The sequence below is a fragment of the Xiphophorus hellerii genome, chromosome 14, assembly GCF_003331165.1.
Source record: "Xiphophorus hellerii strain 12219 chromosome 14, Xiphophorus_hellerii-4.1, whole genome shotgun sequence".
NCBI classification, from domain to species: Eukaryota; Metazoa; Chordata; class Actinopteri; order Cyprinodontiformes; family Poeciliidae; genus Xiphophorus; species Xiphophorus hellerii.
In genome coordinates, this window is record NC_045685.1 from 21,530,600 (window position 1) to 21,556,845 (window position 26,246).

The following is a 26,246-nucleotide window of genomic DNA, read 5'->3' on the forward strand; positions in this document are numbered from 1 at the left end:
TGTAGTAAAAGATTGACGAGAATAGTCGTAGACTTTATTCTTGTACGACTTTTTTTCTCGTAATGTTATGACTTTATTCTCATATTATAACTGTATTCTTATAATACAGACTTTATTCTCGTAATATGACTTTATTTTCACATTATTTCAATTTTAATCTTGACATTCTGGTTTTGACGTAGTGTCAGAGTGTGGCTCCAATACTCCGTCGTAGCTTAATGATGTAGTTAAATTAGATAAATATTGAGCTTTTCAGCAGAAAACAAAACAAAACAAAAATTGCAGAAGGGCTTTGCACAAAACTAAGTATGACTTTCTGGAAAATCAAGGTTTATTTGTGTAGCAGATTTTAGCAACAAGGCAGTTCAAGACGCTTTAAATCATGAAAACATAAAAACAAAAAGTCACAAAAACATCATACAGTCACCAATTTGAGAACAAACATTACATTTTATGGAGCGCCATCATCAAAAACATCTTTAAGCATCATATATGTTGGTGAATATCCCATTAATTATGGTTCAAAGGCAATTCTAAACATCATACCAGCCATGAAGTACGGTGGAAGATCTGTGATGCTGTGGAGCCGACACAATCTGTGGAACAGCATAAGATTGGAAATACTACAGTGACCTCTATCTGCAAGTTTCTGTTTGTAGCTGCCAGTGCTTTGGCCAAATGATTAACAGCACAGATGATAAATAATTTACATGCTTCCTTTTAGATCTTGGTTGAATTTTATAAACGATTCAAAGCAGAGATTAGAGATTAACGCCCCGACTTCCTCCTGCCTCTTCCAACATACCAGAACTAATCTGAGAGACAAACAACTGTAGAAACTTTCGGATAATTAAATATATAGTTAATGGTATTATTCTATTTATATATATGTATTTAGTAATGAAACACGTTGTTTTTATGTGCTTATCACTTTTTTCCCACCACATTTTCATCAGTCTGCTCCTGTATCTAAGGGTAAATACGCTATAAATGATTTAAAGCAGAGATTAGAGATTAACACCCCGACCCCCTCCTGCCTCTCCCAACATGCCAGGACTGATCTTAGAGACCAAACGGACCCGGATGTGTTCTGGTATAAAACAGACTGAGTTGGTGAGGTTCTGCAGAAACTTTCAGTCACTTTGGAGCGAAAACAGAAAACATGGCTAAGCTTGTAGGAGCCGCTCTGCTGCTGGTCGTCCTGATCGACTGCTTCTCCGACAGGACGGGTAAAAAATCCTGACTTATGTTAAATTTTGTTCTGTGTATTTGGAAAAGCACATCTCATAACTCTTGTTTGTTTTATTGAAGATGCACTGAATTATTTCATGTATATTTTATGTGTTTTTTTTTTTGCAGCTCATTGTGATGAGTTTCATTCTGTTGGATTTACTAAACGTGACATAATTGACTGCAGATGCACAGGTGAGTTAGGACCAGTTTTGCAAGTTTTCATTGTGTTGCATCTGTTTTTTTTATTTTATTTTATGTTTTGGTTTCGTTTTATTGTGCGTGTTGCAGATGTAGTCCATCCTCGCAAAGCAAAGAAATGCCCAAAGCGACTCATCCCCACAACTCACATGAAAAAACAGGCCCTGAAATTCTGCCTCTGCTGCGAAACAAACAAAAATAGTAAGTGGAGCACAAACATGTTTTGTCTTTCTCTCTTTAATATTGTCTAATTTTTTTTTCTCTAACTTTGCAGAAACCCAGGAGATGAAAAGTTTCTGTGACTTCCCTTGTTCCAAAGCAACGGTTCTGTAGATGAGGGGGATTGAAGTGAGAGCGATGAAAACAAAACATTAAAACTATTTTAATCTATTTGTATTAAAAGCTATAAGCTGTAGGAGCAAATTAAGGATTTTCTCTTAAAGTAGACAACAGTTTTTTCAAAAATTCAATGATTGTAAAAGAAAAAAAAGCATCCTTTTAAGACTTTTTCAATGCTTTAACTGTTTTCAGTTTGTTTTTACTCGTTTTTGTAAATACTTTTATGATACTTGTACTTCATTAAATAATACATTTGTAAATTTACCTTTTCAATACAAATTTATTCTTAATTCTGACTCTGCTAATTGTTTTATCTGTCTTATTTTTATATTATTGTTAATAAAAACATTTTACAGAGACAAAATGAGTGCCTTTTACTTTTTTAGTCTATAGTTTGAATATAAACATGTATGTAAGCTAAATAAAGAAATATTATTTAAAAATGAGCGAATTGTCCAATTTCTATTTGTACAAAGTGAAAATATTGTTTCTTCACCAAGTTTTTAGATAAATTAAATAAAAATGATCAGAAAACACCCATCATGGTATTAGCCTCGCCTAGCTTAGCATACAAACGTAGCCTAGCCTAACAGTCCTGGTTGAAGCTAACAAAGTTCACTCAACATCTGATGCAATACTAACCACAACACACAACATCCAGTTTGTTGTCATTTTTTATGACATTTTGTAAGCTAGCCGTTTCCCTGCAGCTGTAGTGGCTAATAATGCTAACAGTAATATCTCCAGCAGCTGATATTTTTTTCCCGCCACTTTTACATCAGTCTGCTTCTATATATAACATTACATATGAACCAAAAAAACAAAATTATTTTTAACAATTCCCAAATAAACTGATATAAGCTTTTCCCATTTTGTTGAAAAGAATTTGGTAAAATAGCAAATGTTAGCTTAGCTTAAAAACCTTTGCTAGCTAATAAATGTGGTATCATTTTACCACACGTATTGGTAAAAACAATAAATGTTAGCTTACCTTAGTATAAAGACTTTTACTAGCCACAAATGTATCATTTTACAACACATACATTAGTTAAAATAAGTATTAGCTTAGCTTGACATAAAGACTTTAGCCGATAAGTGTATAATTTTACCACACTTACATTAGTTAAGATAAGTGTTAGCTTAGCTTAAGATAAAGACTTTAAGTCTTTAACAGAGAACCTAGACTTAGCTAACAAAATCCATTCAACAGCTGATTTAAAGCTAACTGGTTATTGTCTATAAGGAGTAAAAAGGATGCTAACGATCTAAAATAATGGATTTGTATGAAGATAAACCAGCTGTTATCATTCTCTAGATAACAATTTATGCTTCACTAGTGAGAGTGGGGTCATTTCATGAGTATAGCTAAGCTATTTAGCAACGTTTTGTTTATAAAATAGGCAGATCAGACATATTTGCTTCAAAGCGGTTTCCCTGTTTTTCACATGGCATGTAAAATCAGTCCACATTATTTTCTGCTACCTTTCTGCCTTTGACAGTTCGGTTTAAGTAATCAGTGCCTCCATTTGAGAGGACATGTGAACCATGCTTATCTCTGCTGTGTCATGGATGGCACCTCTGCAAATCTATTGCACAATCCTTTGTGTCAGTTCCAGTCCTTATATTTTGGGTCAGCTGAATACGGGTGAGATTTCCCTGACTGCGTCTTTCCTCTGATAGCTGCTACGCTTGCGTTTAAAAGAACAACGAGAGATCAGATATGTCCAGGCTGCGATGTGTTGTTTATGTGAAAATACAACTGTGAAAATGTAATTCAGAGTTCAGTTGATGTCGTTGTGACAGATCTTCCTACTTTGATGGTTTTCCAACTGTAAAAACACAAAATCTTACCAAGTATTTTTGTCTTGTTTCTTATGCAATATCTTAGTACACTTTAAATATGACAAAATTAACTTACAAGCAACTTTTCAGCAAAATATTGGAGCTTGTTTAAGTCAATAATAAACAAAGTTAAAGAATTATTTACTTGAAACAAACTGCTATATCTTGTTAAAAAGCTACTTGTAAATTAATTTGTCTTATTTCAAGTGTACTAAGATATTTACATTAGAAACTAGACCAGTGTGACTAAAAATAATAATTTCCCTGTTAATTATTTAAAATATTCCCTATTCTGAAGTAAGCAGTTCCTTGAATATTTCACATGGTTAGTTAACAGTTATGGGAACGTGGCGCCGTGTTTACCGTCTGACTGTTTTGTATTTATACCAAAACACAGAGAAAGACGGAGGACAGAAACAAGAGACAGTCGTTTATAAACAAGAACCAAAACTGTTCCCTGTTGGATTTCAGGACATTCCAGCTCTTAAAACGGGTAAGTCTAAGTTTAAGACATTAAAATGTTGGTTTTATATTTTCGGTTTCTGTTTGGAGAACTGGGACGTGAATCATTTCTGAGAGAACACCAGTTTGACCTGGACCCACATGCTTGGACTCTTTCTGTCCTTTCATTTTGATTTGTGGCTAAAAACCGGAACTAAAATGTAACTTATGATGGAAAAAAAAAAATCAGAATTAGCATAAAATCCAACATTTACATTTTCTACTTTTGACTTCTCTGTAACTGGAATTAATGTTTATTGGTCTTAATGGGTTACTTGGATAAAACTTGCAAATTCAAATATATTCTGCTTACTTCCTGTTTTCTTTTTAGCTATAATGCCAAATGTACGATTTCTCCTTTTATTGAACCATTTCACACTATGTAGTCTTATTGAAAAGACCGCCAATACAAGTTAATGTGTGATGCAAATTCCTGATTTGTTTCTTTAAAAACACCACAAAAGGTTTGGAAAGTTAAAATACACAAAAATTCACTCTAAAAATGTTTAACTGTGGTCTAATTTATTTAAAGGGGCAGTATTATGTGTTTTTCAGCCACATAGTGCTATTTTACAACAAAATGTGTTACCTTCAGTTGTTATAAAAATGTTATTTACATCAAATATGACTTAAAGAAAATTTACTTCATAATTTAAAACCTTGAAATTTGGCTTCTGTCTCTTTAAGACGGTCCTGCTCTTTCCTAAGCTCCGCCTTCAGGAAGTGATCCAACATGGCTCCTCTATTAACCCTTTAATGTTTTTCCCAGCGTTTCACTGAGAATATCTCCCATAGTGAGGTCAGCTGATAAACAGTTCCACCAGGTGTTTGCTAATTGATGCTGGCTAGTCTGAAGGATCTCTGTAATGCAGAAGCTCTGAGGAGGAGCTGCGTCTAGAAGGCGGGGCTAAGTACAACCAGGCGTTTTGTACAGCTAAATGGACATCAAATGATTTCTAAAACATGCAAGAAAGAATCAGAGTAAAACTCCAGGTTTGTTTTTAAGAGGGATTAACATTAAAACATGACGTAAAGTTAAATAAAGCCAATTTTACATAATTCAGCCCCTTTAATGGCTGTTGTGCTCGGTGTTTAAATCACTGACTGCTCTGGGAAAACAATGAGTAGGTACCATAAATAGCATTTGGTATAACGCAACATCATTTCAATCTATCAAGCTTTTCACATGAATGTTATATTTTATGTATATTTCTGTGGTAGAGCAGCTGCACCATGTCCAGACATGTGGTGAGTGTGCAGCCAAAGAACCGGGTCAAAGAGGCCGGAGCCTGGAGCACCGGACTGTGTGAGTGCTACAAAGACATCGGAGACTGTGAGTGAACAACATAAAACCAGTGGGATTGTTGGGATGTGTGAGGAGACTCAGCGGGGTGTGTGTGTGTGTGTGGGTGTGTGTGTGTGTGTGCAGGCTGCTTGGCCTGCTGTTGCCTCCCGCTGTTTACCTGTAAGGTAACGAACGCGGTCGGCGCCTGGCCCTGCCTGCCTCTGCTGGACTGCATCAGCTGCGTTCCTCCGGCCTCTCTGGCCATGAGGGCTTCGGTCAGGGAACGCTACGGCATAAAGGTACCACAACTCACATAAAAACACATTTTATAGCAATTTACAGTTTTATAGGCTGACATCTCCGACAGCGAATTACGGCCATTATAAACAGAAAAGCAAAAGGAATAGATTTCTGCCAAAAAACTCAGAAAAATTCAAGAAAAAACTTGAAAATTTCAAAGTTTGAACAGTTGAACATGGCCTAGAAAACAATTTCTGAAGTTTTGAGATTAATCTCAGAAATTTTCTAGAAAGCAGTTGAAAATTTTAAAGTTTATAATTTTCTATAAAAGAATCTCAAATTTTGAGATTATTTCCGGAATTTTTCTAGAAAAAAAAAACAAGAAATGTTCTGAGATTGAAAAGTCCAAAATTGGCTAGAAGAACTTGGAAATTTTCTACCAAAAAAGAAAATATTTCTGATTTTGAAAAGTCAAATACGTCCTAGAAAAACGTAGAAATTTTGAGATCTAACATTTTCAGAAATGTTCTACAAAAACCCTGAAAATTTCAAAGTCTGAAAAGTTGCAAATTTGATAGAAAAATAAAACAGAGAAATTTTGAGAATAATCTCTAAATTTTCAAGGAACAACAAGAACATCTTGGTCAAAACTTTAAAAGAAAAAACTCAGATTGATCTCAGAATTTTTTACGTGAACGTCAAACATTTTCTAGAAAAAAACCTGAGAATTTCAAACCTTGAAAAGTTGAAAAATTGGTAGAAAAAAAAATCAGAAATATTGACTATAATATCAGGGGGTTTCTAGAGAAAACAAGAACATTTCAGAGTTTCAAAAGTTTAAAATTTGATAGAAAAAAAAAATCTTATTTTGAGATTAATCTCAGAAATTTTCTAGAAAAAATACTTGAACATTTCAAAGTTGAAAATTTCCTAGAAAAAACTCAGATATTTTGGGAAAACATATGTAAAGTGCAAATATCATAAAATATTTTTAAATTAGCACCACAAAATCTGTGATCATTAAATCCAGGATGGACTGATCTGTGTGAAAAGATGTTCAGTATTATTTAATTTTAAGAAACACTTGTTGAACACTGAAACAAACAGCTGTTTATTGATATTTTAAAAGTTTAAATGGTTTTATCAACACAACCGGACCTTTAAGAACATTCATGGTTTTGGTCCAAAATGAAAGTTTGACAGCCGAGAATGCAGAGAGTTTATCAAGTAAGAGTAGCAATTATAGTCAGACGAAACTGACTTTATGTTAAAACGCCTTGCCATACACTCCATCCAACTTTCTACCAGTATAATTTAATTAGAGATATCTTAGTATGTCTAGTCATAAATAACTAATTCCAGATATCTGGAATCATGTAACACTGATTTTATGTCAAAACGGCCTGCCGTAATGCGTGACCAGAGATGATAGCCATCAGCTCTCCATGCAGATGCTTGACATGCAAATAGCAAAAAGCTGGTCAACGGCGCCGGGTCCGCGCTGCAGAAGCGCAGCGAGGCATTTTTTTGTTTTTATTTTCTGGGAAAGTGAGGAGGACAGATAAGGCTGAAAGTGTTTGCAGGCCGGGCGGAGGCTGGAGCGCTGCCACGAGAGAAGGAGGCTGGAAATGTTGGCTCCTCCGAGGGCGGAGTGGGCTGACGCTCGCTGCAGAGCGATGCCAGCACTTCTTCTGAAAACGGGTCCAAACCTGTAGGTTGTTTGTTTTGTAAAGCAGCAGATTTCCCACCAGAGGAGAAAAGCAAAAAGCCATCACGGCGCGGATCCTGTGAACAAAGCAACAGATTTATATCGTTGCTTGTTTTTGAGCAACATTATCACATAAAAGTAGAGGTTCATTTAGCTCCGGTATTCAGAACATCCAGAGCTAAATATTTCATTTACTCAGTTACATTTACTTTTGTGTACTTTTAGGAGTATTTTTTACTTTTGGATAATTTTATTATGAAGTATCGCTACTCTTATTTGAGTTAAATTTATGGATTTTCTTCCCACGGAATGAAAAACAAACATGTTTTAACCAAACGTTCACCAGACTCACACCTACATTTTCTGCTAAAATTTCATAAGTTTATAAAAAAAGATTTAGAAACATTTAATTTAGCCTGATTTTTTTGTTACTTATATGAATTAATGTTATTTCTTTCTTTAAAATACCAAAATTTCAATTTAACTTTATATTCTGGTCCGTTTGGTGATGTATTTTTTAAAATATTAAGTAATTAATAATTTGATAATTTACTCAGTACTTGAGTAACTTTTTACCAAATATTTGTGGATTTTCTACCCACTGAATGAAAAACAAAACTATTTTACACAAACATTCACCATACACAAATGAATTATTGTCATTTTGGTCCTTAAGTGACTCAAACTTCCACTCAACTTTATAATTTGGTCATTTAAATGTTAAATTATTGATAATTTAGCTTTGTAGCTATTTTGATGTCAACAAATTGGGCTTTCTGACGTTTTGAATGAACAGAAATGGAGGCTGATATCAAGATGAGATCCTTCGGTGGTCATTGATCCAACATGGCCGCCTTATTTTCTTCATTTTTTTAGACGAAATGAAGCAGTTGTCTTTAAATCACTGGACCTGTTGCTGTGTTAGTGGGCGGTGAAAGTATTCTGGGTGTTCATGTCACCTCCCACATGAAATCACAGCGAGGGTCGACGCTTTTACATAACGCTGGGAGTTTGTCACATTCTGTGGACGTCTTTAATGTGGACCAGCGTGTCCACAGGAGACGGGTAGACATGGGGAGGAGGAGACGGAGGAGAAGACGTGTCATGGTGGAGGTGAGAAGTGACTAAAAGAGGCTCAGCAGGTGGAGAGAAGGAGAGAAAGAAAGAAAAGATTCAGCTTCATCCAATCAGCCACCAGAATTTAGATCAATTTAAAACACTTTTACCAAAGTACGTACGTCCGTCCGTCCGTCCGTCCATCCATTCAGTTGCTCAAATTTAAAGAGACACATAGAACGATATTTTAACACACGTTTCAAGAACATAACTTAAAGTACAAAGCTGTGTAACAACATCCCATAGTATTATCCATAATATCCAACAATCTAATATATAATCACACCCGCCTGTATCATTAGGCAAAGTAAACGTAGCCTATGTTTTACAGTGTTTTACGATGTTTAGGTACGGTGATTCCTGCAGATCAGATCTGTGTTCATCTGAACCTGCAGACATTAAAATACCACAGAAGAGATTTTAGCACAACTTGTACTGTTAGTAACAGGACTGGTGGTGTTTAATAACAGGACTGGTGGTGTTTAATAACAGGACTGGTGGTGTTTAGTAACAGGACTGGTGGTGTTTAGTAACAGGACTGGTGGTGTTTAGTAACAGGACTGGTGGTGTTTAATAACAGGACTGGTGGTGTTTAATAACAGGACTGGTGGTGTTTAGTAACAGGACTGGTGGTGTTTAGTAACAGGACTGGTGGTGTTTAATAACAGGACTGGTGGTGTTTAGTAACAGGACTGGTGGTGTTTAATAACAGGACTGGTGGTGTTTAATAACAGGACTGGTGGTGTTTAGTAACAGGACTGGTGGTGTTTAATAACAGGACTGGTGGTGTTTAGTAACAGGACTGGTGGTGTTTAATAACAGGACTGGTGGTGTTTAATAACAGGACTGGTGGTGTTTAGTAACAGGACTGGTGGTGTTTAGTAACAGGACTGGTGGTGTTTAATAACAGGACTGGTGGTGTTTAGTAACAGGACTGGTGGTGTTTAATAACAGGACTGGTGGTGTTTAATAACAGGACTGGTGGTGTTTAATAACAGGACTGGTGGTGTTTAATAACAGGACTGGTGGTGTTTAGTAACAGGACTGGTGGTGTTTAGTAACAGGACTGGTGGTGTTTAATAACAGGACTGGTGGTGTTTAGTAACAGGACTGGTGGTGTTTAATAACAGGACTGGTGGTGTTTAATAACAGGACTGGTGGTGTTTAGTAACAGGACTGGTGGTGTTTAATAACAGGACTGGTGGTGTTTAGTAACAGGACTGGTGGTGTTTAATAACAGGACTGGTGGTGTTTAATAACAGGACTGGTGGTGTTTAGTAACAGGACTGGTGGTGTTTAATAACAGGACTGGTGGTGTTTAGTAACAGGACTGGTGGTGTTTAATAACAGGACTGGTGGTGTTTAATAACAGGACTGGTGGTGTTTAGTAACAGGACTGGTGGTGTTTAATAACAGGACTGGTGGTGTTTAATAACAGGACTGGTGGTGTTTAGTAACAGGACTGGTGGTGTTTAATAACAGGACTGGTGGTGTTTAATAACAGGACTGGTGGTGTTTAGTAACAGGACTGGTGGTGTTTAATAACAGGACTGGTGGTGTTTAATAACAGGACTGGTGGTGTTTAGTAACAGGACTGGTGGTGTTTAATAACAGGACTGGTGGTGTTTAGTAACAGGACTGGTGGTGTTTAATAACAGGACTGGTGGTGTTTAATAACAGGACTGGTGGTGTTTAGTAACAGGACTGGTGGTGTTTAGTAACAGGACTGGTGGTGTTTAATAACAGGACTGGTGGTGTTTAGTAACAGGACTGGTGGTGTTTAATAACAGGACTGGTGGTGTTTAGTAACAGGACTGGTGGTGTTTAATAACAGGACTGGTGGTGTTTAGTAACAGGACAGGTGGTGCACATTAAAATGACTGCAAACAGATGCGCAACTACTGTACATGTTTGAAAAGCACCAGTAGAGCCTCCTGAACAACCAAGGAGAATTCAGCAAGTGTTTTCTGCATGGTAAAGTAAGCAATAAAACACTTGTCTTTCCAGCAGCCATTGTACACCACCAGTTAAACTAGCTGACCAAACGTTCCGGAACTCTGCTTGGGTTGCTAGGTAACGGGTTAGGCTTGGCTGGGGTTGCTAGGTAACGGAACGTGACTCACCAATTATAAGGTTTTTGAAACGGCTCAAACAAAAAATTATAAATTATTACCATTAACACAGCTGGATGCTTTTTCCAAGCAGTTGAGACTCAAACTGAAGTATAAAAACGGGCACAAAGTTAATTTTGCATAATAGATCCCCTTTAATAGTAAAATATTGTTGTTGAGGGGCAACAAAAGCTCGTTTTCAGGTAACCAGCAGAAGTGAACGGTGGTTCTGCTGCTTTATAAAACAAGAAAAATGTGTCTTCTGCACCTGAATGTAAATGTTCACCTTTCTGCCTGGGCCTCCCACTGATGTTCAGCTCTCTCTCTCTTTCTCTCTCTCTCTCTCTTTCTATCTTTCTATCTCTCCGTGAGCAGGGAAGCGTGTGGAGCGACTGCCTGTACGGATGCTGCTGCTACACGCTATCTTGGCTTCAGATCTCCAGGGAGCTGAAAAGAAGAGCAGCATCCCACGCCGCCTCCTCTCCGCCGGCCTCCTCCACAGTCAGATACACTGCTCTGACCTCCCTGCAGGGGGCGCACTTGGTCTAGACGCCTCGGGGAAACTTTCTTTCCCTGATGGCAGGAAGTCAGGATTTAATCACACTTCATTTGGCCTGCAGGGACATAACAGACAAAAGTCCAGTTTGTTCAAATTATTTAAACTTTATTTAAAGTCTTTCTGTTTTTTCTATACTGTTTGGATTCTTTATAGCAAAAAAATTTTTTTCTTTGGTCAAAGTGTCTCTAATAAATATTACTTGTGAATATATTGCGTAAGTAGTCTGCAAATAAATATGCAGAACTATTTTTGTTCCTAGTAGCAGGTTCATAAAAATGTTCACTTTGTTGCTTGAAAGACCGAATCAGGTATTTGTGTTAAATTTATTCTTTAGGGAATTGCTCTGCTCTGAAAACTCACAGAAACTGTTTTTATTTCAGGAATATGCTTCAAATCTTTGTTTGCTTAATAAATTTTTTTTGTCTCAATTTCAGTTTGCAACATATCTTGAAGCTGTAATAAAAACCTTGATTTATACAAATAATGCAGAAAAAGAGGCTAAATGTTTTTGTAAGCATCTGAAACAATGATAGAAATTGAATTTTAAGATTTTACCCTAGTTTCTAATAACAATGTAAATAAATATAATCGCGTCGGTGGAAAACTCTTTGAACAAAATAGTTTTTGTGTCAAACTCAGTTGAAGTTGAGAGATCAGTTGTTGTGTGGAACAAAAACCATGAGTTGTTCTGGAAGTTCATGTTTTACTCAAACACGTTTCTCCATATTGTGTTCTTGGTGTAGCAGGGCTGTTATGGCGCCCCCTTGTGCTGGCGGAAGTCTCTAGCAGTTCAACTCGGATCTAAAGTGTTTTATGTTTGTCACTACCTAAAGGATTTTACTTAAAATATGGTTAGCAGAGAAACTGAGACGGACATAAATAAAACTAACAAACTGAAGCTAAATGTTCAGATATTTCTGTCCCAGTTAGACACTGATGCAAAGCTAGCTAGCAAGTTATAAAAATAGCAGTTTAAAAGTCACACAAACTTCAGGTGCTTCAAAAATTATGAGCATGTTTACTATCGGGTTTTGATGGGACAAAAAAAAATCTTGCAAGCTAGTTATTTGTTAGTTTATTTCCTTAAATGTTTGAAGTTAAACACATAGCTGCTACAAAATTACTTTTTGTTGTACGTGCAAATGTTAGCTCTCCGGGACAATGCAGCTAGCTGCTACGCACAGATAAGTCCCATTTTTAAATTCTTTAATAACAGCAGATATGCCACAGGTAGTGGTGACGTACTTCTGTTTAACTTTGCGCCACATAGATGGTTTCCGGTACCGCTTGCTCCTACTGTTGTTAGCCATATATGCAAGAGCTGTACCACGAACAAAACTTCAAATATCTTCGAGCTACTGGTACAACAACTTTGTTGTGTTGTGTTCAGTAATTAGCCGGTACCATCCGGTGTTTTCAGCAAGATCTTTTAACGATTCTGGCTCCTGTAAAAAACCGGCCTTGCTGCTTTGGAGAGGGAGAGCAGGGTAGGACGTCACACTTGGTGTTTACTTCTCATAAATGTAGACAAATCCCCTTTCATGAATGTCTTGCTTGCCGTGGCCACCTGCAGGCCTAACACCGTCGTCATCAGCCTTGAATATCTGTTGTCCACGGATCAGGTAGGTGTGGAACTGGGTCAGCTCCGAATCACAACAGATGATGGAAGAAAGATGGTACAGCTGATTTCCACTTTGTCCGGGCACGTCAAGCGTTGCATTTGGAATCACTGTTGGACTCCAAGACCTGGCCGACTGTCGCAGGAACAAGACTATCGCTTCATTGTTACTTAGGAAGTGTTTCCTCTTAAAGACTGACTTGCAGTTTGAACAGTGAGTTTCCCTACTGTTATCCATCCAAAACTTAAACAGAGAGGCGATGTTGCTGAAAGGAAGTGCAGGCAGAATAACAAGGGGACTGCTGTTCAAGAGGTCTAGGAAATCTCCCTTACACTTTACGCAGGTCTTCTCACTGTTCATCAGCATATCCATGTTTCTGTCGCTTGAATTTAGCCAGTCTAAAATAGCTTCCAGTAAGTTTGAAGTTTGATAGTCTTTACCCAAGTCAGACGACAGTTCACTTTCTCTCAGTTCCACCTGAACCCGGGACATTTCCAGTGGGGAAAAATATTTCCCCGGATTGTGAACGGCTGTAGAGATGAGACTGGCACATAACGGTGTGGCTGATGAAGATTCAAAAAACTTCTGGGGATTCTGAGAAAGGCACTTTCTGGTAAAATTCAAGTTCAGTATTCCTTGAAAACTGGCGTTAATCCAACCATTTTTTGAAGAGTTGGAAAACGTACAAAAATTGTCAATGTCACTTTCTTCATTTTTGTGGACTTGGTTCTTTAAAACATCTGTTGTTTCTGAGAGAACTTTCTCATCGACAGAGCAAGCAACCCCAGCCGGGGAAGTTGGTTCCATTGAGAGATTGGAGAAATTGTTCCCTTGGTCAGCGCTCTCTTCATGGGTACTTTCTTCAAATGTTGCCTTCTTCAAAGCAAAACTTGACTTTTCAGACTGGCCCGCCAGGCTTATAATGCACTGGGGGAAATCCTGCTGTATATATATATATATATATATTATTTTATTCTATTTTTTTCAGAAAGGATGACATGTTAAACTTACTGTTTCATAAAAGATCTTTGCAAACTGACTTATTGCACTATTTTTGTTATTTTTAGAAGGCATTTTAAAAAGTCAGAAATAGTCAAAATTGTTGGAACAAGGCCAGTTTAAATGTTGGCTAATAGCTTTACTACATTTCCATCCAATAGCTGCAGCATCAAGCTACTTTAGGTGGGATTATTTTGATGCACTCTTCAGACACAAATGTACAAACTGCTTTTTTTTTCGAACAACTACAAACAAAACATCAGCACTGATGTGAGAACACAATGACGTACAGTAACTCCAGATAACCTCCTTTTATCACTGTTGTGGATGCCATGATGGTGGAGAACATTGTTTTCCACTATCAGACATCTTTAACAATGAAGACAGTAAGATGGGTTAAAGCTGTGGCTATTTAAAAAGAACAAGATCTCTGAGATTACAGTTAAAAATACTTCGACGGTCTCATTGTCTGACGTTGGACTGTCATTTTGATGATCTCTTTCCAGCTGGACAAACCAGTCATTAACAGGCTTCCTCTGCCACATGTCATGTTTTCGTCTCAGGTGTAAGACTTTCTGGACCACAGGTGAGGTAAGACTCAAAGAGAGTAACCTTACATTTCTGAATCAGGATTAGGCTTTAGATTATTTCTGTGTGTTTTGGATTAATACTTGGAACTTCTGCATCTTGTTTGGTAATAAAAACCCTTCAGAAACAGAAGTTGTTGGCACAAACAGTTTTAAATGTGTTGGGTTGTAACTTACCCTCAAAGGGCAATTATGTTTTCAAATAAAGCCAGGTTGGTTTGGGTTGCTTCTTTAAAAAAAAATAAAACTGCTGGTCTGATTTTTAGTTAATCTGATGTTAACATTTGTTAGGTTACCTGAAATTTTAAAGAGACAACAGAACAAAAAGTAAGCTAAACTATTTACTCTACAAATAAAATGAATATAAAGTATGTCTCCCATTTATTGAGTTAGTCTGCAACATGTTCCTACACATGAGTAAAATGTATTTAGAAACTTAGGACTGTTATTTCCTTTTTATTTCCTTTTGTCAGGAGCAGAAGACATGTCTGCCGACGTCCAGGCGACCCAACCCCGGGCGTACACCATGACCTCTGCGTCCAAACAGTGGTCCTCTGGCATCTGTGACTGCTGCCAGGACAGCGCTCTCTGTGAGTACGAGTCAATAAGAGTAACCGCTAGCTCAGCGTGTTTAACAAGCTGAAGATTTTAATAAACCAGATAAACCAGAATTAAAACAGAATGGTAACGCTGGAGCATGCAGCTAACACATGATGCCAACCAGGCTTTTTCCCTTAGAGTCAACTTGGCTGAGCAGAAAGTAGAAGTTATTTTATCAGTTTCTTTTCTTTGACAAAACTTGGTTTCTGATAAAAGTGTCACTAACGATACAGAATGAAACATCAAACTACGAGAAGACGGAGGACAAATAATGAGCTCCTTTGATTTCTAACCACATCAATACAAATGTTGAATTTGGGAAGTCAAACTGAAAGTATCAAAAGTCTGAGGAGAAATACGGAGACCTCCAAACCTAAAGAGCAAAGAGTGAAAGGATGGATTAATGGACGGACGGACGGATAAACTGATGGTTGAGTTGTTAGACAGACCGTCTGCTGACTCAGCTTCCTCCAGACTGATCTGGAATCAGGGCGTCCATCTTTAGATGATAATCAACCCGTCCTCATCTGAGGACAGAAGCGTCTCGTCTCTGATCTCTGAAGTCATCTGTAACCTCCTGGGTTCACCCAGCAGCCTGACCTTTCACCCCGACATCATCAACCCGCCTGTCCTTCCTGCAGGTTGCTACGCCTGCTGGTGCTTTCCCTGCTTCGCCTGCCGGACAGCGAAGGAGGCTGGAGAGTGTCTCTGTCTCCCCCTGCTGGACGCTTTCGGACTCATCCCGCCCATGGCCACGGCACTCCGGGCGTCCATCCGCCAGAGATACGGCATCGAGGTTTTTCATTATAATTATATTGCATGTCTGTGACTTTTTGTTTGTCTAATACAGTTAGTTTATTTAGTTTTTAGAGTGTCTGCTAGTTTTTTATTAAATGTTATTATTAGTTTTAGTTTTTTTCAGAAAGGTCAAAGTATTGTGATTAGGCATTGATTGGGTATTCAATATTCAACAGAAGATACCATTAAAAAAAATGTATTCAATTATTGTTGAAAAACAAACTGCCTGGTTTTTCCTCCCAACCTTTACTGCCGCCATTTTGTGGACTAGCGTCTTTGCCGCCAGGTGGATTATGGAATGCCGTAAATTGCCGACAGCTGACGTAAAAAATTATTTCACATCAGTACGAAAGGCTAATAAACAGATTAATAAACACAAAAACAATGGATATTAATCTATAACTTCAGTATGTTTTAGTTAGTTTCATAAACTCATTAATTATTTACCGTTTCTATTTACCCCAGTAAATGGAAATATTCTCTCAGTTTCAGTTTTTGTTATGTTCTTAGTTTTAGTTAACTATAATGACCTTGAACTCATCCAGCCTCTTTAATAATTTGTTTATTTACAGAAAAGAATCAAAGTGTTCCCGAGACGGCGGCAGTGTTTATCTGACCTCAGATAATCTGAAACCTGTTCCAGCTCACATCTTGAACTCTTGTAAACTCTTTCTGCTGTGTGGTTTTTACATTTTGTTCTCCGCAGGGAAGCGTTTGCAGCGACTGTGTGTATGCGAGCTTCTGCGGGCCCTGCACCTGGTGTCAGATATCCAGAGAGATCAAGACGAGACAAAACCCGGTGGTGTTTGTCAGCGCGACCGCCTGATCAGAACTAATGGTCCGCTCCCTCATCAACAACCCGAGAAGCTGACGTCACGGCCGTCATCGGAGAGAGCTGGCGCCCAAAGAGTCGCCACGCTTGATTGGATTAAGAGAGACTTTCACATGTTTCCAGGAACATCTGATTGAACATTGAGTGAAAAGGAACAAAGGATGGAAAATAGGGAAATATTTAACTATCAGCCATGCATTCACATTTTTTTCTCTTTATTGTAGAAAATACTGCTTTCTTCCACACATTTACTTCTGTTTACCATTTTTATGTAATGGTTGAACAAATATGCATGTATATCTGGAAATATAAGGCCTATTCTTCGCCTTTTAAGTTAAAAATATTCAATATGCAATCGTTTGAAACTGTGTATATATCCTAATAAAAACTGGAAATAAATATGAGTTATGTTTCTATCAAGATTTAATATGTACACAATAATCCTACGTCCAACCCTACAGACTCCTCACTGACATACCGACATGACATCGGTATGTCAGTGGGGTCAGAGGTGTCTTCCATCCAGGTTTCTGAGGTCCCTAAAATGCTGAAGGTGACAAACCAATCAACCCTACCTCCAACCCTACAAACCCTCAACCCTACACCCAACCCTACCCTAAGCCAACCAACAGACCCTTGACCCTACCTCCAACCTTACAAACAGACCCCAACTCTACCGACAAACCCCTGGTCCTACCTCCAAGCCTACAGTCTCCCCTGACCCTACCTCCAAGCCTACAAAAACTCAACCCTACCAGCAAACCCCACCTCATACCGACATGACATCGATATGTCGGTAGGGTTGGAGGTATCTTACATCCAGATTTCTGAGGTCCCCCAAACACCGCTGACTGCTGAGCATGATCTTAGGCTGTATTTCGTTTTTTGAGTGATGGTGCCAGAGACTTGTGGGGGTTCTGGTGTGTTTCATTTAACATGTAACCAAGTCACAGTTCATGCCTGGCGTCTGAGTCAGCTGTGTGAAGAGCGATATGGGAGCTGAACCGATCCGTTTCATGATGCTGAACAATTAGAGGAAGGAAAAGCCTCAGAGCTGAACTGAGTGTCTCCAGGGAGATTTGCTCACATATCTGGGCTCTGTGTCAAACTTTGTGCAAGGTGTGGCAAATATGGAAAGAACCGCTTGAGGAAAACAGTAATGATTGTTTTTATTTGCAGGCCTTCCTTTGATTGAGTAGTCACCATGGCAACAAACATGTACGAGTGCTTCAGTTTCCAGTACTTCGTTATGAGACTTTAAATGTGTGAAAATGTCTCATTGGAAGACAAAAACATCCTACAGAAGAAGAAACTGGCGATTAGAAGGAAGTTTAACAATTTTTACCTATTAAATAAATTGTAAATTTCATAAAATTGGAGATACATCATAATAAAACAGTTCAATGAAACTAAAAGGTAGTTTTTGCAGTGCAGAGTTTTATCAGTTTATTCTTGGTTTAATCTTAAAAGTTTGACGTGAAGGAATTTTATCAACTTTCTATTTTGGGAGTTGCGTCGCCTCTCCAGCAGAGGGCGGCGTCACAAATCAGCAGCTCCGTCTCAACTTGTTGGGCCTTATCTGAGGAAAAGATTAGATTTTAAACATATCCTCACAAAAAAACATGATTTAAAACAAACTAAAGGTGTTTTTAGATGCAGTGCTGTGAAAATCTGTTCTATTTTTGCTTTTCTGTCTCACATATTTCAGATAATCAAACCATTTTCAAATCAGATAAATATAATCAGGGTGAACTCAACATGAAGTTTCAAAAATAAGAATTTCAAATATTAAGTAAGAAAAAAACAACTTAGACATTCTTCTCAGAATTGATTTTATTCAAGTCAAGTCAGAACAAAAACAGAAGAAAAGCATCAGATTAGGGGTGTCCAAAGTGTGGGTCGTGGGCCATTAGTGGCACTTAGAATGATTTTGTGTGGCCTTTGACCTCAGTTCAGAAATGGTACAAATTTAGGTCATGGTGATGCACTTTAAAGAAATTAGGATAAAGTTTTTATGAATCAAAAATGATGCAGACAAATTAATCTTTAATTAACCAGAGTTTTGGGGTTTTAATTTTAAAAACCCAGAAATATTTACACAAAAACAGACTTAGAGGCACTGATATATCTGATTAAATTAAATGTTCTCTTTTTTTAAGAGTTCTAATTCTTGGGAATAGAGCTATATTTATTTCTCTCCACTTAGAAATGAGACTGTAACATTTCATTAAAATATTTTGTATTTAGCATTTTTTACATGTAAATAATAATAATAAAGAAAGATAAAATTCTGTGTTGGCTAGATCCTTTTCTGCAGCCCGGTGTTGGATGGATGTAGCGATCCAAACATGAAAATGATTTTTAATGATGAAATTCATCCTTTAAGCCTGACTCATTGTTGAGAGGAGGAAGAGCTGCAGCCTTCACAAGCAGCTCCCACTTCTTCTCTGAGCTGCAGCTATTTTTACTTCTTATGCAAAATGTCAGCTTGCTCTGACTGTGGATTATTTTATGGCGTCTAGATTTGATGTGAAACTTTGGATTACACATGCACAAACTATCCATGCTGTTTATGAAAACTATTTGTTCCTGTGGAGAATAAATAATGATGCAACTTAAAGTGAAGACTGAGTAGTTTATGTTGTATGTTTAGTGGGAGAGTTGTAGTAACTGGTTACATTTGTTTTAGTAACTTTTTGGAAAAAAATAAGCTTTACTACACTATGCTTTTATTTTTACTTTAATTTCTTTTTATAAAGTATCGCTATTCTTATTTGAGAAAAATTTCTGGATCCACTGCAAAAACTCAAAAACTTACTAAGAGATTTTTATTATCATAGCAGATTATTTCACTTATAACAAGACATTTTCCCCATGTTATAAGTGAAACAATCTGCCAATGGAACCAGTACTTTTTTCATCAATATTAAGGAATTATTGACTTAAAACAAGCTGCTATATCTTGCTGAAAATTTACATATATGTTAGTTTTGTCTTATTTAAAATGTTTTGCACTAGAAAATAGACTATTTTTAGTCTTAAAAACATGTTGAAACTTTTGCTCGAGTACAAAACTGTTACATTTTCCATTTCTTTGTTTTGCATGTTTATTCCCATTTCCATCCACCAGAGGGTGCTAAAGCTCCCACCACACTCAAACTCACCCTTACCGTTGATTCAGTACCAGTTCCTGCTGTAAAGGGAAGAAAGGCCTACGCTTGAAACATCTGTTTAAAAAACTGAACTGCATGACTAAAACTGATTACATTAGACCACATTTTGTCATTATTAGTTAAATTTTTAATGTTCAAACAGTAAATGACACCTACATGCTGACTATTTTCTTCATAGATGCTTCTTTTAAGCTGATTTAAATCACTAGTTACATTTACTCAGTTTCACTTACTTGGAAAAAATTTACTTTTAGGAGTATATTTACTAAGCTGTACTTTTTACTTTTACTACAGTAATTTTATTACGTATTGCTTCTCTTTAATTTAGTACATTTTCTGGATTTCACTGTGAATAATTTCAATGAATGAAGGACAAAACATATTTTAACCAAAAGTTCACCAGACACACACCTGCAGTTTTTGTTTAAGTTCCATAATGATCTAGAAAAATGTTTCTTTTGCCCAATTTTGCTATCTATATGAATTATTTTCATTTTGGTTCCACATAAATGTACATTTTTATCGATCTGATTATGTAATTCTTAAATATTAAATAATTTTATCAAATACTTAGGACTTGAGTTGTGTTCAAATACTTTTTTACTGTTAAGTAATTTCTTGGCTACTTTTTACTTTTATTTTGTACTAGTGCTTTTCTTACTGACTACAATTCTTACTTCACAGTAACTTGAAATTTCTGCATAAGTTTTATTTCTTAAAAAATCACCATAGCTTTAATAATTACTAAAATTACAGTAAGTATGCATCCTGTACCTGTAAGATGACAGATGCTAATGCTAGCTTCTCCTCAGGGTTAATAGTTAACCGTAAAACCTTTACAGCAGCCACCTTTTTATGATCACCTTTGTCCCACTCTTGTTGTGGTTTGTGTAAATCCTCAGAGGGCGAGCGAGCGAGGGGAGGGAAAGGCTGCGGCTCGCTGATATGACTGAGCTGGGACTCGATCTATCGCCGTAATCACGAACGCCCGTGTTATTTTCCCTCCGCTGTATGACCTTGCTGCTTCCTCCTTCTCTCTTTCCCCTGCCACTCCCGTCTCTTTGGAAGGTTTTTGTTGTGTTCCAGAAGCATTTTTTGTGTGCAACCAAAAAGGATGTAAGAGCGTGCTTTGGATTCAGTGACCAGTTTGGAAAAATACAGAAATATAACCTTCCAGCAGGGCCGGCCAAAGGTTATATAAGGTCTGGGGGTAAAATTTGATTTGGGGCCCCTCTTCCTTTTCAGAGCATGTCTATCGCTAACAGTGTCCCAGAACCTGGGAGAGGGGGTGTAAGTTACATTTTCTGAGTTGCCTTTGATTAATGTTGACTGAAAAATAATAAATTTTAGTCTATAGTCCAATTTTTCTTTATTTACCTTTATTATCCCATTGCAATGTATTGTTTTTGTTTTCATCCTGTAAAGCACTTTGAACTGTCTTGCTGCTTAAATGTGCTAAACAAATAAACTTGCCTAGTGTACTTTTTGTGCTAAGTTCATGCACATCATTTTGCCAACCAATGCAATTTTCATGATAAGTGTTTGTGTCTTACCTTTAACCCAAAGACTGGACTTTGTTTCATTCAAGGTGTGTAAAAACTGAGTTGTGTGCAAATTAATTCAGCCTGACAAACTGAACAGGCTGACTGGGGAAATAACATGAAACAATAAAATACACAACACCTACTAACTCAAAGAAATACTCCTTTATCAAATCTCAAAAGGAAATTAGTGAATAAATCCATTGAACTACCATGTTCACGAGTAATATTTGATGTTAAACGTGCCATGAACTCTGATGACTTCACCTTTAATCTACAAACTGGACTTTGATTACAAACTGAGGTCATCTTTGTACAAAAGCTCAGCTGTCTGAAAATAAGTATCAAATATTATCCTGGCTCACCGAGGACTGGCAGCACAAATTATACTCTGGGAATCGGGTGCAACAACAGTCAGGTGAGTTAATTAACGAACCCTTTATATGTATAAACAAACAGCACTAAACCAAACTGAGTACTGATCAGTTATGGATCAATTATGCTTTAAAATTTACTATTTTTCCATATTCACTGGTGTGTATATTGTGTGCTGTGTTTCTTTATAGTAAATTTTAAAAATGTAACAATTACAGAAATGTAAGAAAAAAACAGAATATTTTAAAAAATACACATACATACTGGTTTTTGGCACTGCTTATGACCCATGAAAAGGAGGTGCATTACAGGCACGTGTGTTTGTACGGTCTTAGTTAATAAATTACGGTAGGATAATTTTGAAAAGTTAATTTATTGTATTAACTAAATTCACTAGAAATGCATTATATAGATCAAGGTTGTTCAAAGTGAGGTTCGGGGGCCATTTGCGGACCTTGATTTTTTTTTGTGGCCCACCAGACAGCAATTTAGAAAATTAACTAAATAAATTAGGACAAAGCTACGACTTTTAAATTTAAATCACAAAGCGATCACTTTTTTCAAGCCTTCGGGTTTTCTTCTGTTGTCATGGTAACTAGGACCAAATCTACTCATTGACATGCTCTAAAATTATACCATGGTGCACCTAAATCTGCTTTTAATTGCTCTATTCAAACTTTTCAGAATACACCAAGTGTCTTCAAACAAAAACTGACCTAAATTTTGTTTTTACTGCTGAGAATTGACAAAATAGGTTTTCACTTTCTTCATACTAATCCATCTGAGTTACAGAGTAATAACATTCACCTATATGACTCAAGGCAGGTGACCTAGCCTTGTTCCAAGTGGAAGTAAATGAGATAAACAGATAAGTTTGGTTACTCCGTTTACAGCTGTTTTACCAGTTTTAGCTGTTTGCAACTTCCCTCCTTTATGGGGTTCTCTATAAAATACTTGTAATTTGATAGTTCTGATGTTTCATACAAGATAGAAAAACATATAACACAAAAGCTTTTCAAAATAATTCATATAGGTGAATTTTTTTAATTTATTTGTTTAACTAACAACCTTGGTATTTTTCTACCTCATTTGTTCACTTTTTGTTTACTTGCCACTTACTCAAAGTGTCTGCAAAAAGACAACATGAGGAGAGGAAACAGAACTGCTGTGTAAACAGACTCCAAAATAAGAGCATGAATATAAGCGTCTAACAACTCGAATTATTAACAGTCAAACTTCAACATAGAACAACACAACTTGTTCTATGTTGAAGCAAGTAAATAAGCAATTTAGAATTTATCTGGAAAATTTTAATTGGGCAAGTGCACTAAACATTTTTAAAGTTAGAAAATATGCTAAAAGCTAAACAATTAATTAGCTCTGCTATAGCATATTATTGGAAGTGCGTCCACCTCTACATATCATTCAAATATAATAGAGCTATAGATAAAATGTGCTACTATTTGACTTTTAAGGTTAACTAACAATTATTTCATTTTGTGCCTTTTTTACCCCCAGGAAATGTCCACCACTGCCTCTGTATTCCTGGCACTTCTCTGCATCTTGTTACTCCCATCCACTTACTGTGGAGGCAGCAAGATACTGGTGGTGCCTGTTGATGGCAGCCACTGGATCAACATGAAAATAATCCTTGAAGAGCTTCACTCCAGAGGCCATGAAATCACAGTTCTACGCTCTGCTAAGAGTTGGTACATCCCCAGTAACTCCTCCATTTATACCTCCATTAATGTTCCAATGTTGGAGGATGACGCAGACAGAGACTTTTACATTACAATGATCCAGGATGTCATGTATCGACGAAGCTATCCCAATTTTATACGCACATTTTATCAACAACACTTGCTCACATCTGCCTTAGGAGATGGTCATACGATTCTGGCAAAATCAGCTGGTAAAATTTTGGAGGATGTTGTGCTAATGAAGAGGTTACAGGATACTAAATTTGACATAGTATTGACAGATCCAGCACTTCCTTTAGGCGTGATTCTTGGTAGTTACCTAAAGCTTCCAATGGTCTATAATGTCCGCTGGATGAATACAGGGGAAGGTCATCTAACTATCGCTCCATCTCCTGTCTCCTATGTTCCTATATCTGGAAGTGAACTTCACCATAACATGGATTTTCAGGAGAGGATAAAGAATATGTTGCATTATCTCTACAGTGTTTATGAACAGCACTTCATCATTAACCCAGCCTATGCAGATCTCTTCCAGAAATACTTCCCTCCTGGGACTGACTTGTTGTCTTTGGAGCTCTCAGCTGATATTTGGCTTTTCAGGGCAGATTTTATCTTTGAGTTCCCTCGGCCCACCATGCCCAATATGGTTTACATAGGGGGCTTCCAGTGCAAGGAGGCTCAACCTCTGCCTGATGAGTTGGAGGCATTCATGCAGAGCTCTGGAGAACATGGGGTGGTGGTCATGTCACTGGGAACACTGGTGTCAGCTCTGCCTCATGGGATCACAGAATCCATTGCTGCTGTTTTTGCTGAGCTCCCTCAGAAAGTGATTTGGCGTTTTGTCGGTGACAAGCCTTCATCTTTGGGCAAAAACACCAAGCTGGTGAAATGGCTTCCCCAGAATGATCTCCTGGGACATCCTAAGACTAAAGTCTTCATAGCCCATGGAGGAACCAATGGCATGTATGAGGCCGTCTATCATGGTGTTCCTGTTCTGGGTTTGCCCCTCCTATTTGATCAATTTGACAACTTACTCCGACTGAAAGTTCGCGGAGCAGCTAGGGTGGTGGAGGTCCGATCGCTGACCAAAGACAATTTCCTGGAGGCTCTGAAGGACATCTTGGAGAATCCATCTTACCGTGAAAACATCCAACGTCTCTCTCAGCTACACCGTGACCGACCAATGTCTCCATTGGACACAGCCATCTTCTGGATAGAGTACGTCATCAGGAACAAAGGAGCCGCCCACCTGCAGTCCGCAGGTTTCAGCCTGCCTTGGTATTCCTACTACTGTCTAGATGTAGCAGTCTTTGTATTGGCCATAACCGGAAGCTCCATCTGGGGTTTCATCTTTGTCTGTAGGTTACTCTGCTGTAAGAGGTCCAGCAAGAAGATCAAACCAGAGTAATTAATCAAATTACTTCAGTTTTTATAAATATACAATTTTGCTACAGGGTTCTGCCTGTAGCTGAAGTAAAAACAACAAGTTGTGCAATATACCAACATTTCTTCCTCATATTCAATGTTGCGTTAAGATCATAAAACTCATCTAAACTACATTAAAATGTTAATGCTGGACATATGAATTGAGAAAACTAAAGTGATTTTGCCACTGATCTGTTACTGAAACAAAAATAAGTGTTTTCTCCATATCCTTATTTGTCAAATCTGAAATTTTAAATTCTAATTGATTACAAAAAATGTATTGCGGAAGATTTTCTGTCCACAACTAATTAAAGATGTTGAATTTAATACTTTTTTTGAGTGTGACGATTCTTTCACCCATATTATTTGATTCTTCAAGAGCCATTCTAAAGGCCTTTCTTGTTCTCATCCATCACAGGAACATAAATTAATTCAAATTACAGCATGAAATACTGTCCCTTCTGTATTCAGTAATTTTGTTACTCCTCTGTGGAGATCAAGCCTCCTTCCTGCCTCCTGGCAGCAAACACATAGCCATAAATGTGTGCACCAATTTAAAATGGACATATGAGAACAGAGAGCAGTGAAAATGTCAGTAAATGCATACAGGTACGCTCTGTAATTAAAACAAACACCATGTCAGCACAAGCAATAAAATCTTTGTAGCTTACCTTTTGTACACATATTGCACTTTGACCCACAAGCTCAGACTTGCTGGTTGAAACGTGAGCTGAGTGTCAAATACAATCCTGCTTCCTGACGACGGGCAGCTCAAGGCAAACATCTGGAATTGGATTAATCAAGATTCAGGTTTGATTTTTCAGTTTACCTGAAGAAAACACAACTTCATATTCATTGTTTTCATTTTTTATTTTAATCTGAGTGAATTAAATATGTTTGGACTCTGACTACTCTTTTTTTTTTTACATGGTTGTTAATGTACAATGAATGTTTCATCATATTTGGAGTACACCAGATACACAAGCTGAAGATAAACATGCACATCAGAAGCTTATCAACACAGAGGAGTGAAAAACCTATTAGTAATTCTCATGTTTTATATGGAGTCCTGAAAATGGATACAGTATTCTTTTTTTTTGTTTTCCAAGAAAATTGGAAAATATTTGCTGCTAAACTCCAAATACCTTTGGATTTTATGTAGAGATAAACAACTACAAAAGAAAAAGTCAAAGATATTAATAAAGTTGATGAAAGAAAATTTGTTCAGTTATTTTAATTCATCCAAATTTTTTGGATTGTTTGTCTCACTGCCAGACATAAAATCATATTAACCTTTTCCTGTTTTCGATCAAACAGAATTACTGGAATGATTTCCATCTGAAAATTTTTGAACAACAGGGAATTTTTTTCCCTTCTTAGTTTTTTTATTTGCGAAGTTGGCATAAACTAAGACTACTATTGCTTTATATAATTTTGGGAGCCCAGGTGATGACTGGATGAGATA

General features: G+C 37.2%; 3 protein-coding genes across 3 annotated transcripts; all 3 read left to right on the forward strand.

Moving 5' to 3' along the window:
• Positions 1 to 3,874: 3,874 nt before the first annotated feature.
• On the forward strand, positions 3,875 to 12,131 carry LOC116732183 (placenta-specific gene 8 protein-like). Its single transcript, XM_032582176.1, has 4 exons — positions 3,875 to 4,105; positions 5,340 to 5,446; positions 5,543 to 5,697; positions 10,949 to 12,131. Exons 2-4 carry the CDS (start codon positions 5,347 to 5,349, stop codon positions 11,120 to 11,122), a joined length of 429 nt encoding a protein of 142 aa, XP_032438067.1. The 5' UTR covers positions 3,875 to 4,105; positions 5,340 to 5,346; the 3' UTR covers positions 11,123 to 12,131.
• Positions 12,132 to 13,772: 1,641 nt separating this feature from the next.
• Positions 13,773 to 16,969, forward strand: LOC116733045 (cornifelin homolog A-like). Its single transcript, XM_032583704.1, has 4 exons — positions 13,773 to 14,341; positions 14,811 to 14,927; positions 15,579 to 15,733; positions 16,442 to 16,969. The coding sequence occupies exons 2-4, from the start codon at positions 14,822 to 14,824 to the stop codon at positions 16,559 to 16,561; spliced, it is 381 nt and encodes a 126-aa protein (XP_032439595.1). The 5' UTR covers positions 13,773 to 14,341; positions 14,811 to 14,821; the 3' UTR covers positions 16,562 to 16,969.
• A 4,189-nt stretch (positions 16,970 to 21,158) lies between these two features.
• Positions 21,159 to 25,108, forward strand: LOC116733010 (UDP-glucuronosyltransferase 2C1-like). The gene is made up of 2 exons (XM_032583640.1): positions 21,159 to 21,699; positions 23,175 to 25,108. The coding sequence occupies exon 2, from the start codon at positions 23,178 to 23,180 to the stop codon at positions 24,762 to 24,764; it is 1,587 nt and encodes a 528-aa protein (XP_032439531.1). The 5' UTR covers positions 21,159 to 21,699; positions 23,175 to 23,177; the 3' UTR covers positions 24,765 to 25,108.
• The last annotated feature ends 1,138 nt before the right edge of the window (positions 25,109 to 26,246 follow it).

Excerpts from the sequence above, each read along its gene's own strand:
- LOC116733010 (XM_032583640.1), top strand. The coding sequence starts at position 23,178 with ATGTCCACCACTGCCTCTGTATTCCTGGCACTTCTCTGCATCTTGTTA.
- LOC116733045 (XM_032583704.1), top strand. The coding sequence starts at position 14,822 with ATGTCTGCCGACGTCCAGGCGACCCAACCCCGGGCGTACACCATGACC. Across the intron at positions 14,928-15,578 it reads CTGCCAGGACAGCGCTCTCT|GTTGCTACGCCTGCTGGTGC; the intron begins GTGAGTACGAGT and ends TCCTTCCTGCAG. Across the intron at positions 15,734-16,441 it reads GCCAGAGATACGGCATCGAG|GGAAGCGTTTGCAGCGACTG; the intron begins GTTTTTCATTAT and ends TGTTCTCCGCAG.
- LOC116732183 (XM_032582176.1), top strand. The coding sequence starts at position 5,347 with ATGTCCAGACATGTGGTGAGTGTGCAGCCAAAGAACCGGGTCAAAGAG. Across the intron at positions 5,447-5,542 it reads CTACAAAGACATCGGAGACT|GCTGCTTGGCCTGCTGTTGC; the intron begins GTGAGTGAACAA and ends GTGTGTGTGCAG. Across the intron at positions 5,698-10,948 it reads GGGAACGCTACGGCATAAAG|GGAAGCGTGTGGAGCGACTG; the intron begins GTACCACAACTC and ends CTCCGTGAGCAG.